Source organism: Colobus angolensis, unplaced genomic scaffold (genome assembly GCF_000951035.1).
Source record: "Colobus angolensis palliatus isolate OR3802 unplaced genomic scaffold, Cang.pa_1.0 Scaffold9, whole genome shotgun sequence".
Classification (NCBI taxonomy): Eukaryota; Metazoa; Chordata; class Mammalia; order Primates; family Cercopithecidae; genus Colobus; species Colobus angolensis.
The window spans coordinates 6,002,938-6,016,149 of NW_012122931.1; the positions used below are offsets into that span (position 1 = coordinate 6,002,938).

A 13,212-nucleotide genomic window follows, 5' to 3' on the forward strand; every position below is an offset into this window, starting at 1 on the left:
CAGCCTCCCGGGTAGCTGGGACTACAGGCGCCGCCACCTCGCCCGGCTAGTTTTTTGTAGTTTTTAGTAGAGACGGGGTTTCACCGTGTTAGCCAGGGTGGTCTCGATCTCCTGACCTCGTGATCCGCCGGTCTTGGCCTCCCAAAGTGCTGGGATTACAGGCTTGAGCCACTGCGCCCGGCCTGAAACCATATTTTTAAGTGGTGAATTGGTTTATAATTTACCTCCTCCATCATAGGGCACTCTCAATGCGATCAAAGATCTTATCTGCCTTATTCACTGCTGTATCCCAATGCCTGGAAGCATTCCTCTAATGCCATTAAGAGAATGAACGGGTGACCAACATCTTGGACTTAGTCAGGTTTCTTTCTCTTTTTTTTTTCTTTTCTTTTGCATAGGTAGACAGGTCAGAGAGAGAGAGAGTCAGATAGGTTTCCTTGGGGGAAACAGGATGGTGGGATTTTTGAGAGCTACAATTCAAGAACTGCTGCCTAACTAGGGCCTAAAAGGCAGGTGACATAAAGCTTATACCCCAGGGAATTAACCATTCTCAAAGACGGGTGAGCCTTTAAGTGTGTTATGGAGTCTTAGGGGTCCAAAACCACTATGCCACAGCAAGAGTAGCCACAAACCTGCCCCTTCTAGGCTAAAAGCTCCAGGCATGTGGGCAGTCTGGCACTAGGAAACAAATCTCACAGATGGAAGAGGTGCTAGGAACAAGGAGGCATCTATCAAGCTGAAGTTGTTCATGAAGTCAAAACATTAATCTGGGTCGGACGTGGTGGCTCACACCTGTAATCCCAGCACTTTGGGAGGCCGAGGTTGGTGGATCACCTGAGGTCAGGAGTTCGAGACCAGCCTGACCAACAAGGTGAAACCCCGTCTCTATGAAAAATATAAAAATTAGCCGGGTGTGGTGACCTATAATCCCAGCTACTTGGGAGGCTGAGACAGGGGAATGGCTTGAAGCTGGGAGGCAGAGGTTGCAGTGAGCCGAGATCACACCACTGCATTCCAGCCTGACGAGCAAGACTCCGTAAAAAAAAAAAAAAAAAAAATCTGGATACCCCAAGGAAGAACACTTCAATACCAAGTCCTTATGATACAGCGTGATGGTGTCAAACCACAAAAAAGACAAGAACAATGCATTTCTTCCAGATGTTATCTCTCTCTCAAAACCAACTCCCAGTAGACAGAGTACAGAGACAATAGTCTTTGTTCTTTTTCTAAGACCAGGAAATGCAGTTTCTAGAACCAATGACAAACTGCTTTTTAGAGAGGGTGCTGCTGCAGCTGTCACAGCTTCCTGCTGACTAGTCAACAAGTACTTATTGACCTAGCGTCTACAAGGTACACAGCACAAGAAGGCAGTTATGCCCTTGCACAAGAGGCATTTGCAGCCAGGGAGCAATTAAGACCCAGCCAAGGCCCAAGGGAGGTACAGGAGGCTTTAGGAACTCTGAAAGGATTTCAAATCACTTCTCCGCACTCCTCTTAATGGTCTCTTGGACCCAACACCCTCAAATACCCCACAGCCCCAATTTCTCAGCATAGAACCTATTACAGTTTAGCTTTCAGGGATAAACCCTGATTAATTCTTCCTCACAAGGAGCTATATCTGCTAGGTATCTCAACACATCATTGGTAAAGTATCAAAGTGAAAACTCTCCCCAAAAGGGTCTTACATGAGTGGTGGCAATGATGAGAAGCATCCTCCAGGCGGACACCAGCATCTGGTACTCTAACAAGGAGGTGCAGCTGCTGCCTTCTGTTTCGGCCACGTGAACTGCCAATGACTTGACATACCCTGACCAGTAGGCAAAGCGTTTCTCGATGGAAAATTTCTTTAGTGTATCTTTTAACGACTGGTCTAACGAACCCCTACAGTGTCAAGAAAAAAACCTCCAGTTAGGTTTTGAAAGTAGATGGGAATATAATGGGTACAGACCCTTGTTGAGGCAGAGAAAACAACCTCACGTGGGCTTAAAGGCAGACCAGTTCCAGGACACCTCCAATGTGTGGGTTAGGCTGAGGCCTTTCCAGGATTCCTCCTCCATAAAATCTGAGTTGCATGGAGTTTGTTTCACAATAACTCTTTCTGACAATCATAAATGCCATCAGTGGACTGGCCAGGGACACAGCACACTGGCCTCCATGAATGGTTCCAAACCAGTTCTCTCCTCTGCCTTGGCTCTTTCCAGCCATGCACCCAGTGGTAGGCCACCAACTCCCACTCCCCCAACCTTCAGTTAAAATCTCAAGAGGGGCGGGGCGCGGTGGCTCAAGCCTGTAATCCCAGCACTTTGGGAGGCCGAGACGGGCGGATCACGAGGTCAGGAGATCGAGACCATCCTGGCTAACATGGTGAAACCCCGTCTCTACCAAAAAAATACAAAAAACTAGCCGGGCGAGGTGGCGGACGCCTGTAATCCCAGCTACTCCGGAGGCTGAGGCAGGAGAATGGCGTAAATCCGGGAGGCGGAGCTTGCAGTGAGCTGAGATCCGGCCACTGCACTCCAGTCCGGGCGAAAGAGCGAGACTCCGTCTCAAAAAAAAAAAAAAAAATCTCAAGGGGGAAAGTACTCACTTAACCACATAGTATATCTCCAAGCAAATTATCTTCATGATGAGGGCACAGGTTTCCAGGATGCTGGGCTGTGGAGAGAGAGAGCAGAACAGGCAATGATCACATCTCTGATCACTAATCTCCCCCAGTATATCCAACGGTGAACAGAGCAGAGGCCCAACACTTGCAGAACAAGTTAGTACAACCCCTGTTGAATGTGAATGGCCTGACTTGCAAGAGCAGAAGTGTCAGGTCCACAATGTCTCCAACTGAACAGAGAAGACCACAGAGCCACCAACGCAAACCACTTTCCTTCCCAAAGCAAGACAGCAAAGGGACAGAAAGCAGGCACTTCCCTGACAAAGACGTTTCTAGTGAAGAGAACATTCTGTTGTTTAATTAGGGGAGGTATCATTGTCTACGGCCCCATCTCACAGCCCACAGCCTTTCCTCCCAGGGACTTGTAGCCACCATCCTGCCCTCTGCCACAGCTTACCTCTGATGTTTCAGAGGGAGGAGAAAGGGTTCCAAACAGCGGACTGGTTAAATTTTCCCAAAACTTGGGTCTAAAAAGGAAATAAATGTTTGAAATCATACTTTTTCCCTCTCACAGTCCTTTTCTCCTCTCTCAAGCTCCCTTTGGTGGTCACTTCATATTTTACCAGTCTCAATCCTAATATGTGTCTGGTAAGTCAGTTGTTCCTGTATAAATGAAAAGTTTCCATAGATAAAATTACATTTTCCTTTTATGAATCACACTTGTGCATTATAGAGTTGATCAACAAAAACTCTTCAAGATTCCTTCCACTGTAGATTCCCAAAAGCCCCACAGAAGAGGAGGGAGGGAAATAAGATGGCAGACTCCCAATTAGCCTTTTAACACTCTTTCCCTCTGTGCCAGTAGGTCCAACAGAACAGAATGTTTCATTCCATCCAGTGACTTCAGCAAGCCCCTCTCTCCTGAATCTACTGTTTCTCAAGAATAATGAGTTTTGATGTAGCTAGTTAGCAAAAGGCAGGAACACAAAAGCAGTTGAACCTTCAAGGTGCTTAATATTTAAAGATTCTTAATGCTAGCAGCAGCATTAGAAAGAGAATTAGTATAAAACTCCCAGGTATTGAACCAGGCACTAAGCACTTATTCCCAGTGAACCGTCGCGACAAACCTCTGGAATAAGAGCTATTGTTACTCCCATTTTATAGACTAGAACAATGAAACTACTCCCAGAGGCAGACGTACTTGGTTCGGAGGACCAGCATGGCACTGTCCCTCCGGTCCTGCCACAGAGCATGCAAAAAGGCAATGGCGGCACGATGCAGCAGGGGTGGGCACCAGTATCGATCTTGCTGTTGGGAATCAATCAGCTCCAGCACTGCATGGAGACAGCTCCACATCCCAAGGCTGAATTCCTGCAAGAAGGGACAGGTAAGAGTTCAGTTCCACAGCCACTGCCAGCAGCTGCACTTGCAAAGCCCAGCATCTGCCTCCCAGGGAGCCAACTCCCAGCGTCATCCCAGCTTACAGGCTTACCTTCGAGCCATCACTGCCATCCTTAACCTCCAGGTTCAGAAACAGTTCGATGAGGCCTGGCTGGGTCTCCACTGCAACGGTGAGGAACTCTAGAATCATGACTTTGATGCGCATGTCCTCAATTTTGCTCTGCAATCGGGTCAGGAAGGCATCACGAATGGCAGCCGCATCATTGCCCAGACAAGCATACACTGACATTGGGGCCACCTGGTAGAGACCAGAACACATAGGCTTAGAGCTCTGCTTCTACAAAAACCTGAGTGGGCTCCTGCAGAAGGGCACTGAAGAGCTCCCAGAAAGCTGCACAAAGGGAAGCATCCAGACTACAGCTCTGGGCCAAAAGGGACATCACCACAAACAAGCACGAGATGCCCCCAAATTCACAGGAGAGACAGTAATCAGTATAAAGAAATGCTCAACCTCCCTCATGGTTAAATAATACAAACTGAAAAGTGAAACATTTTTTTGCCTATTAGATTGGCAAAGACTAAACAATGATGAAGCCCTTGCGACCAGGATAGAAGACTTGGTGTTAGAAGTATAAACTGTTACAATGTTTTTTGGAAGGTAATTTGGAAATATCTAATAAAAATTATCATGTTCATTTATACCTACCTAAATCTTTGGAACTGTAAACAAATGTTTACAGGGTGGTAGGGATAATAATGTTCCCTGCAGCACTGCTTGTAACAGTGGAAAACAGAAAGTAGCCCAAATAAATCAGGATGCATCCATTCTAGGATGTGATATGCAAACATTAGAAAGAATGAAGGAAGTCCAAATTAAAAAAGGAAAAAAGACAAAAAAGAATGAAGGAAGTCCAAATGTGCCCATATGGCATCAAGAACACCAAGACTGTTTGATATGGTAGCAAGTGAAGGAAGTCAGTCATAAAACACTACCAGGGGCCAGGCACAGTGGCTCATGCCTGTAATCCCAGCATGAAGGGAGGCTGAGGCAGGCAGATCACTAGAGGTCAGGAGTTCGAGACTAGCCTGGCCAACATGGCAAAGACCCATCCCTACTAAAAATACAAAAAGTCAGCTGTGTGTTGTAGTGGGCGCCTATAATCCCAGCAACCTGGGAGGCTTACACAGGAGAATTGCATGAGGGAGGTGGAGGTTGTGGTGAGATCATACCACTGCACTCCAGCCTGGGTGATGGAATGGGACTGTCTCAAAAAAAAAAAAAACAGTACCAGGAATTCTGCTTTTATAAACAACAAAAGTACACACTCAAATAATTTTTTCGTTTTACTCTGTCGCCCAGGCTGGAGTGCAGTGGTGCGATCTTGGCTCACTGCAACCTCTGCCTCCCGGGTTCAAGCAATTCTCCTGCCTCAGCCTCCTGACTACCTGGGACTACAGGTGCACACAGCCACGCCTAATGAACTTTTTTTTTTTTTTTTTTTGAGATGAGCCACCATGCCCAGCCCCAAATACCTTTTTTATTTTTATTTTTTGAAACGGTGTGAGTGGTGTGATCTTGGCTCACTGTTACCTCTGCTGCCAGGGTTCAAGCGATTCTCCTGCCTAGCCTCCTGAGTAGCTGGGATTACAGGCACCTGCCACAGCACCCAGCTAATTTTGGTATTTTTAGTAGAGATGGGGGGGTTTCACCATCTTGGCCAGGCTGGTCTTGAACTCCTGACCTCGTGATCCACCTGCTTCAGCCTCCCAAAGTGCTGGGATTACAGGTGTGAGCCACAGCACCCAGCCAATACTTTTTAAAATACAAGAACACAGATAAGAAATCTGGAGCACAGCCTGGAAGACATAGCCAGACCCTGTTTCAAAAAAAAAAAAAAAGAAATCTGGAGCATGGCATATCCCCTGCAAGGGATTCTTGGAATAAGGAGATCATAGGGCATCTTGACTTTCTGTTACATCTATTTGTAACATTTAAATAAATATTTTACAATAAGCATGTCTTTTTTATCTTGAGACGGAGTCTCGCTCTGTCGCCCAGGCTGGAGTGCAGCGACGTGATCTTGGCTTACCGCAACCTCTGCCTCCCACCTTCAAGCAACTCTCTGCCTCAGGCTCCCGAGTAGCTGGGATCACAGGTGTCTGCCACCATGCCCGGCTAATTTTTGTATTTTTAGGAGAGATGGAGTTTCACCATCTTGGCCAGGTTGGTCTGGAACTCCTCACCTTGTGATCTACCCACCTCAGCCTCCCAAAGTGCTGGAATTACAGGTGTGAGCCACCACACACAGCCTTTTTCTCATTTTTTCTATATTAGAGATGGGGTCTCACTATGTGACCCAGGCTGGTCTTGAACTCCTGGGCTCAAGTGATTCTCCCACCTTGGCCTCCCAAAGTGCTGGAATTACATATAGGTGTAAGCCGCTGCACGTGGCCTGAGCATGTCTTTTGTAATCAGGGGAAAAAAACACCCTCACATAAACAGTGTGTGTGCATGAAGTATGGTCCTACCGTGGCCAGACGTTTCAGCAGCTGAATGGCAAGACGTGGCAAAGCAGGGTCATGTTTGTGGTAGATGTATTTGGCTAGAACAGCAATGAGGTTGTTTCCATGAGCACCTAAAGCAGCACGGGAAACAGTTTAGATATCAAGTGTGCCTCATTCAAATCCTTAGAGCACTGGCTGTTCAAAAAAGACTGACAGTGTATATGTGAAGGAATTTACTCTCAAGTACTTGGAGGATCACAGCAAACCCAGGTGGCTGTATCCTTCTCTTTATTGAGGAGCAAACGAATAGTCAGAATTTGGGGATAAACAGTTCAACCCATCAACAGCAAAGATACATTCTGAATAAAATAGGTGCTTATTTTATTAATTTTTATCTATTAATTTTTTTTGAGACGGAGTCTCACTCTGTCACCCAGACTAGAGTGCAGTGGCGCGATCTTGGCTCACTGCACCTCCACTTACCAGGTTCAAGCAATTCTCCTGCCTCAGCCTCCCAAGTAGCTGGGATTACAGGTGTGCACCACCACGTCCAGCTAATTGTTTTTATTTTTAGTAGAGACAGGGTTTCACCATGTTGGCCAGGCTAGTCTCAAACCCCTGACCTCAAGTGATCTGCCCACCTCGGCCCCTCAAAGTGCTGGGATTACAAGCGTGAGTCACCATGCCTAGCCTATCCTTTTTCTTTTTGAGAGAGGGTTTCACTCTGTTGCCTAAGCTGGAGTGCAGTGGCAAAATCATGGCTCACTGCAGCTTTGACCTCCCAAGCTTCAAGCAATCCCCCCCACCTCAGCCTCCTGAGTTGCTGGGACCACAGGCATATGCCACCAGGCCCAGCTAATTTTTTTTTGTTTTGTTTTGTTTTGTATAGATGGGGATCTTCTTATGTTGCCCAAGCTGGTCTTAAACTCCTGGACTCAAAGGATCCTCCCCAGCCTCACCGTCCCAAAGTGCTGGGATTACAGACATGAGCCACCATGCCCAGCTCTTTATTATAATCTTATTAGGAAGATACTACAGGCATCCATAATCTGAAAATCTGAAATTAGAGCACGGTGGCTCACGCCTGTAATCCCAGAACTTTGGGAGGCTGAAGAGGGCAAGTCACCTGAGCTCAGGAGTTCGAGACCAGCCTGGCCAACATGGCAAAAGCCTGTCTCTACAAAACAAAACCAAACAACAAAACAAAACGAAACAAAAATTAGCCGGGCATGGTGACAGATGCCTGTAATCCCAGCTACTCGGGAGGCTGAGGCAGGAGGATTGCTTGAACCCAGGAGGCAGATGCTGCAGTGAGCTGAGATTGCGCCACTGTGCTCCAGCCTGGGCAACAGAGCTAGACTGTCTCAAAAAAAAAAAAAACAAGTAAAAAATTTTTTAAAAATCTGGAATGTGTCAAAATCTCTAACTACAGCTCAAAGGAAATGCTCGCTGGAACATTTTGGATTTATGCTAAACTGGTAAGTATACTGCAACTATTCCAAAACATGAAAAAAAAAATCTGAAACCCAAAACACTTCTGGTCCCAAGTATTTCAGATACGGGATACTCAACCTGTACCATTATCCCCATTTTACAGATGAGAAATCAGACACAGAGTTGTTTAATAACGCACCCAAGGTCAAACAGTTGATTAGATACAAAATTTGAACCAAGGCAGTCTGACTTCAAATCTGCATTCGTAACTATTATTCTATCAACAACAGGAGGCAGAAATAAAGTACCATCTAGTCCTTTTGTTTCCAATTTCAGGAAAGGAGGTGGTAATCATTCCCAAACTTCCTCAAGAAGCAGAAAATACTGTTGACATCCAAAAACACTGCCTAAAATACGTATTTATGAACAGAAATGTTACAGACTGGAAGAGAAATACATACCATGTTGTGAGAGAGCCTGTTCCAGGGGAGACACCACATTAGAAGGAGGTTTCAGCCGAATAACATTGTTGGTGACGGAGAATGCCAGTTTCACTGTCTTGATCAGCAGCTGGCCCTGCCCCTGGCCCTCTGCCCCATCACTAGGGTGCCAAATGGAAACCAAAGATGATTCAGACAGTATGACTTCATTCGCAACATATGTGCTCTCATGAATTAGATTCCAACAATAATCCCAGAGTTCAACAGCTTCTGTTAGAGGCCCCAGTCCAAACTAGGAGAGAGGAGGAGTAATCAACTCCCTTTGCTGTACGCCAATCTATACAGCAGCCACTAGGGTATGTAAAGGCTGTGTCCTAGGAAGAACAATGTCATCTTCTAAAAGCTACTGCAAGTTACCTTAAACTGGAGTTCTTAGTAACATGCAGGCACACTAAAGACAAACAAAGGGGAGGTGGAGAAGGAGCCCTACCTTCGAGGCTGAGCAGCCATCACCATGTCAATGGTGTCCACGCCAATGCCCATGATACTGATAACTGTCTGTCCTGCCTCTGTGTATGCAAGGCTGCAGATGCAGAGAGACTGCAGGCTGGGAGTATGACTGGAAGACAGACGTGTTCTGAGTTACCAGGGAGCCACTCAGTGTATCTTGGAAGGAAGGGCATTGTCCATTTAGGCTAGGGTGGCTAACCTAACCTACTGGACACTGGAGACCAGCTCTCTGTAAGCTGAAAGCACTCTGATCACTTTCCTGAAATAGATTTGATCACCTAAAGATCGCCCTGAGAAGCAATCTAAATGTTCATGAAGTAACAGATACAGTACCCTTACTGAAAAGGATCGTAATTAATCCATACGATGGAATGCATGGAACCATTAAAACAAGACATCTATAAGCAGTGGCATGGAAAGAAAGTTACAGTCAATATAGAAAGAGGAAAAAAACCGAGAATACACAGTAACTGGCCCTGGGAAGTAGATATATATGAAAAGCAGTCTTGTCAGGAATGAACTTTTGTAAAGATCATAAAGAATGATTAATATATTAGTGTATGTGTACACACACACACACACACACACACACTCTCTCTCTCTCTCTCTCTCTCTCTCATTCCTACTTCTCTGTCCACAGTGAGAAATGATAAACAGGTCAATGGAAAGCAACTCACAGCCTCAAGATTACTGAGTTCTGGGCTCAAGCAAGGTAAATTCTCTGGAAGAAATGAGACGGCTTTGCACAGCAAAAGCCTGTGTCTTGAATTGGCGAGCATCAAGCTCTAGTAATCAACCCTTCATTACCTGTTTTGCAGGTCTGTCTCATGGCACAGGTTCAGTATTGCATGAATCAGCTCCAGGATCAGGCAACCTGGACTCCAGAAAAGACAGGGGAATGGTGTGGCCTTGTGTAATGACCCCTTATCTCAAGAAAGGGAAAGAAAAAAGCTCTCCAGGGGGCCAGAAATCCCCAGGTCTTCCCTGCCCATACCAGGTCTTCCCTGTCCATGCTGTCCTTACCAATCTGTTCCCTCACTCCATGAGAGTTGTAGCGCCACTTATGGTAGCTGGGAAGCATCTCCTTCAGCACAAACATTACACAGGGTACAAGTCCTTGGCTCTGGGTACTACCAAGTTGCCCCTACAAGAAACGATGCAGTAAGGGCTTCCACACATTTAAAGAAAAGTCATTTAGTTACCTAGAGATTTAATTCCAAAACCATAGACAGGTCCAAAGGAAATCTAGGCAAACCTTGGTCAACAATGAAAAAAAGACACATCAAAAGTCCTACTTTATAGTTGAACCCAAATTGTGGGTCTTTTCTAGAATAGAAAAAGCAATGAAAGAGAATGTCACAAAAGGCACCAACATGAAGAAAAGGGATGCAGGCTAAATCTGGACAGAAGGGAGGCACCTTAAACATAAAGGACAGAGGACTGCTGATAATGAACAATGCCACTTCACTATCATGATCACCAGTCGTCCCTAACCTCAATCCCATCACTGAAATACTAGAAAGGAGATCTGATATGCAAAATCTGATATCCAATGATATCTGTTAACTGTAGCATCCCTCTATTAAAAATGGGGACTCTTTAGTAATATATAAATATCTATATTTATATTCCTATCTCTATATGCAATCTTTTTTTTCACCCCCAAGATGGAGTTTCACTCTTGTCGCCTAGGCTGGAGTGCAATGGCGTGATCTCAACTCGCTGCAACCTCCGCCTCCCAGGTTCAAGGAATTCTCGCCTCAGCCTCCTGAGTAGCTGGGATTACAGGTGTCTGCCACCACACCCAGCTAATTTTTGTATTTTTAGTAGAGATGAGGTTTCACCATGTTGGCCAGGCTGGTATCAAACTCCTGACCTCAGGTGATCCATCCGCCTTGGCCTCTCAAAGTGCTGGGATTACAGGCATGAACCACTGTACCCAGCCTACAATCATTTCTTTTTAAGCATTCATTGATTCCTGCAGGCAGGAAGTATAGTTTTTTCCATGCATGACCCTCTTCTCAATCCCATGAGGTAGAGACCATATAGCATTCTATTTTAGAGACTCTAAGATATTCTCCACTTGTTCAAGGTCATGTAGCTAGTAAGCTGTCAACCTGAATGTAAACCTAATTCTGACTCCAAAATTTATGCTCTATGTCATTATTTATGCTCTATGTCAGTATTTTTCAAACCGAGTTGTAACCCATTAGGAGATTATGAGATCAGTCTATGGTCAAAATTCACTTAAACAGGAAGGAGACTGAATAGAAAATATCAGAGTACAACTTGTGTAAGAATAAATGTTGTACTATGAAATTCTGCTTTAGGAATATACATACATGTATATATATTGGGACATATTATCCTGGGTTACTGTCAAAATAGCTTGACAGTCACTGCAATACCCTTTTGGCCTCTTCCATTCTACTTCATAAACCTTCCAATTATTAAATAAATTCACAAAATTAAGCACCTAATAGAGCACATACTGGCACATAGTAGGTACTCAATACATAGAAACTGTTGTCACTATAACTTCAAAATGACTATTCTGCCTACAGACAAGAAGATTACAGCAGCAGGGGCCAGGGAAACTATTTCAGAGTCATCTGACCAGACTGGACATTTTCTTTTCCTGCCCTTCGTGAACACAATCAGACTGTACCTTGACGAGGGTGGTGATCAAGCGCAGAAAGGCAACAGTGACCCCATACTCGCCCTGAGGCTGCTCACTATTCATCAAGAGGTTTCCATACCCTCCAGCGTTCATCCCTTCCGCACTGGAAATAAGTAGAGGGAAAAAAATGATGGGGAAACTTCAGGGTTTCAAGAAACTACTCATAAAGCATTCTTTTTTTTTTTTGAGACGGAGTCTCGCTCTGTCACCCAGGCTGGAGTGCAGTGACCAGATCTCAGCTCACTGCAAGCTCCGCCTCCCGGGTTCACGCCATTCTCCTGCCTCAGCCTCCCGAGTAGCTGGGACTACAGACGCCCGCCACCTCGCCCGGCTAGTTTTTTGTATTTTTTTAGTAGAGACGGGGTTTCACCGGGTTAGCCAGGATGGTCTCGATCTCCTGACCTCGTGATCCGCCCGTCTCGGCCTCCCAAAGTGCTGGGATTACAGGCTTGCACCACCGCGCCCGGCCCATAAAGCATTCTTGTTATAGTCTAGATGACTTAGCATAAAATAGAAAAGCTCTCCAATGGAAATAATCCAATCGAGACAGTTCTGTACCCAGGGTAAACATTAAGAATATGTTTTACTGATGTAAAACCTCAAGAGATTGAAAGTAAAAGTAAAAAAAATCAAAGGAACATCAGGGAAACATTTTGTCAAGAGAGAGCAAGGCGAGAACGCTCAGGTAGTAAGATAGAGCCTATGTACTGTTAAGTGGTCTCCTGGCCAAGCTCAAAAACCATGAAATGAGAAAAAGTACAGAGTGATTATGGCTTAATAACGGGACAAGTCCCTCAATCTAGACACCTCTGGATTTTCTGGGCTGGAAAGTAAATGCTCACATACTAACATGATTGATGTTGGATAAATCTCTCTTGCTCTCAGCCGGGCACCGTGGCTCATGCCTGTAATCCCAACACTTTGGGAGGCCAAGGCAGGCAGATCAGTTGGGGTTAGGAGTTTGAGACCAGCCTGGCCAACATGGTGAAACATCATCTCTACCAAAAATGCAAAATTACCGGGGTGTGGTGGCGAATGCCTGAAATCCCAGCTACTCGGGAGGCTGAGGCAGGAGAATCACTTGAATCTGGGAGGTGGAGGTTGCACTGAGCCAAGATCACGCCATTGCACTCCAGCCAGAGCAACAAGAGCGCAACTCCATCTCAAAAAAACAAAAAAAAGTCAGGCTGGGCGTGGTGGCTCACGCCTATAATCCAGCACTTTGAGAAGCTAAGGCGGGCAGATCACTTGAGACCAGGAGTTCCAGACCAGTCTGGCCAACATGGTGAGATCCCGTCTCTATTAAAAATACAAAAAATTAGCCAGGCATGGTGGCGCACATCTGTAATGCTGGCTACTGGGAAGGCTGAGGTGGGAGAATTACTTGAACCCAGGAGGCGGAGATTGCAGTGAGCTGAGATCGCACCACTGCACTCCGGCCTCGGCAACAGAGCGAAACTCCATCTCAAAAAATAAAATAAATAAATAAATAAATTAGCTGGGCATGGTGGCTCAAGCCTGTAATCCCAGCTACTCAGGAGGCTGAAACACAACAACTGCTTGAACATGGGAGGTGGAGGCTGCACCACTGCACTCCAGCCTGGGCAACAGAGTGAGACTCCATATATATATATATA

General features: G+C 45.6%; 1 protein-coding gene across 1 annotated transcript in view; it reads right to left on the reverse strand.

Annotated features, from left to right (window-relative positions):
- Positions 1 to 13,212, reverse strand: part of NUP188 (nucleoporin 188kDa) — a 96,032-nt gene that overhangs the window by 10,240 nt on the left and 72,580 nt on the right. The window contains exons 18-28 of the mRNA XM_011931446.1: positions 11,564 to 11,678; positions 9,919 to 10,039; positions 9,703 to 9,769; positions 8,876 to 9,004; positions 8,407 to 8,546; positions 6,536 to 6,642; positions 4,098 to 4,304; positions 3,807 to 3,976; positions 3,063 to 3,132; positions 2,588 to 2,655; positions 1,686 to 1,881 (exon numbers count right to left, since the gene is read on the reverse strand). Coding sequence (XP_011786836.1) covers positions 1,686 to 1,881; positions 2,588 to 2,655; positions 3,063 to 3,132; positions 3,807 to 3,976; positions 4,098 to 4,304; positions 6,536 to 6,642; positions 8,407 to 8,546; positions 8,876 to 9,004; positions 9,703 to 9,769; positions 9,919 to 10,039; positions 11,564 to 11,678 — 1,390 coding nt within the window. The remainder of the gene's footprint in view (positions 1 to 1,685; positions 1,882 to 2,587; positions 2,656 to 3,062; positions 3,133 to 3,806; positions 3,977 to 4,097; positions 4,305 to 6,535; positions 6,643 to 8,406; positions 8,547 to 8,875; positions 9,005 to 9,702; positions 9,770 to 9,918; positions 10,040 to 11,563; positions 11,679 to 13,212) is intronic.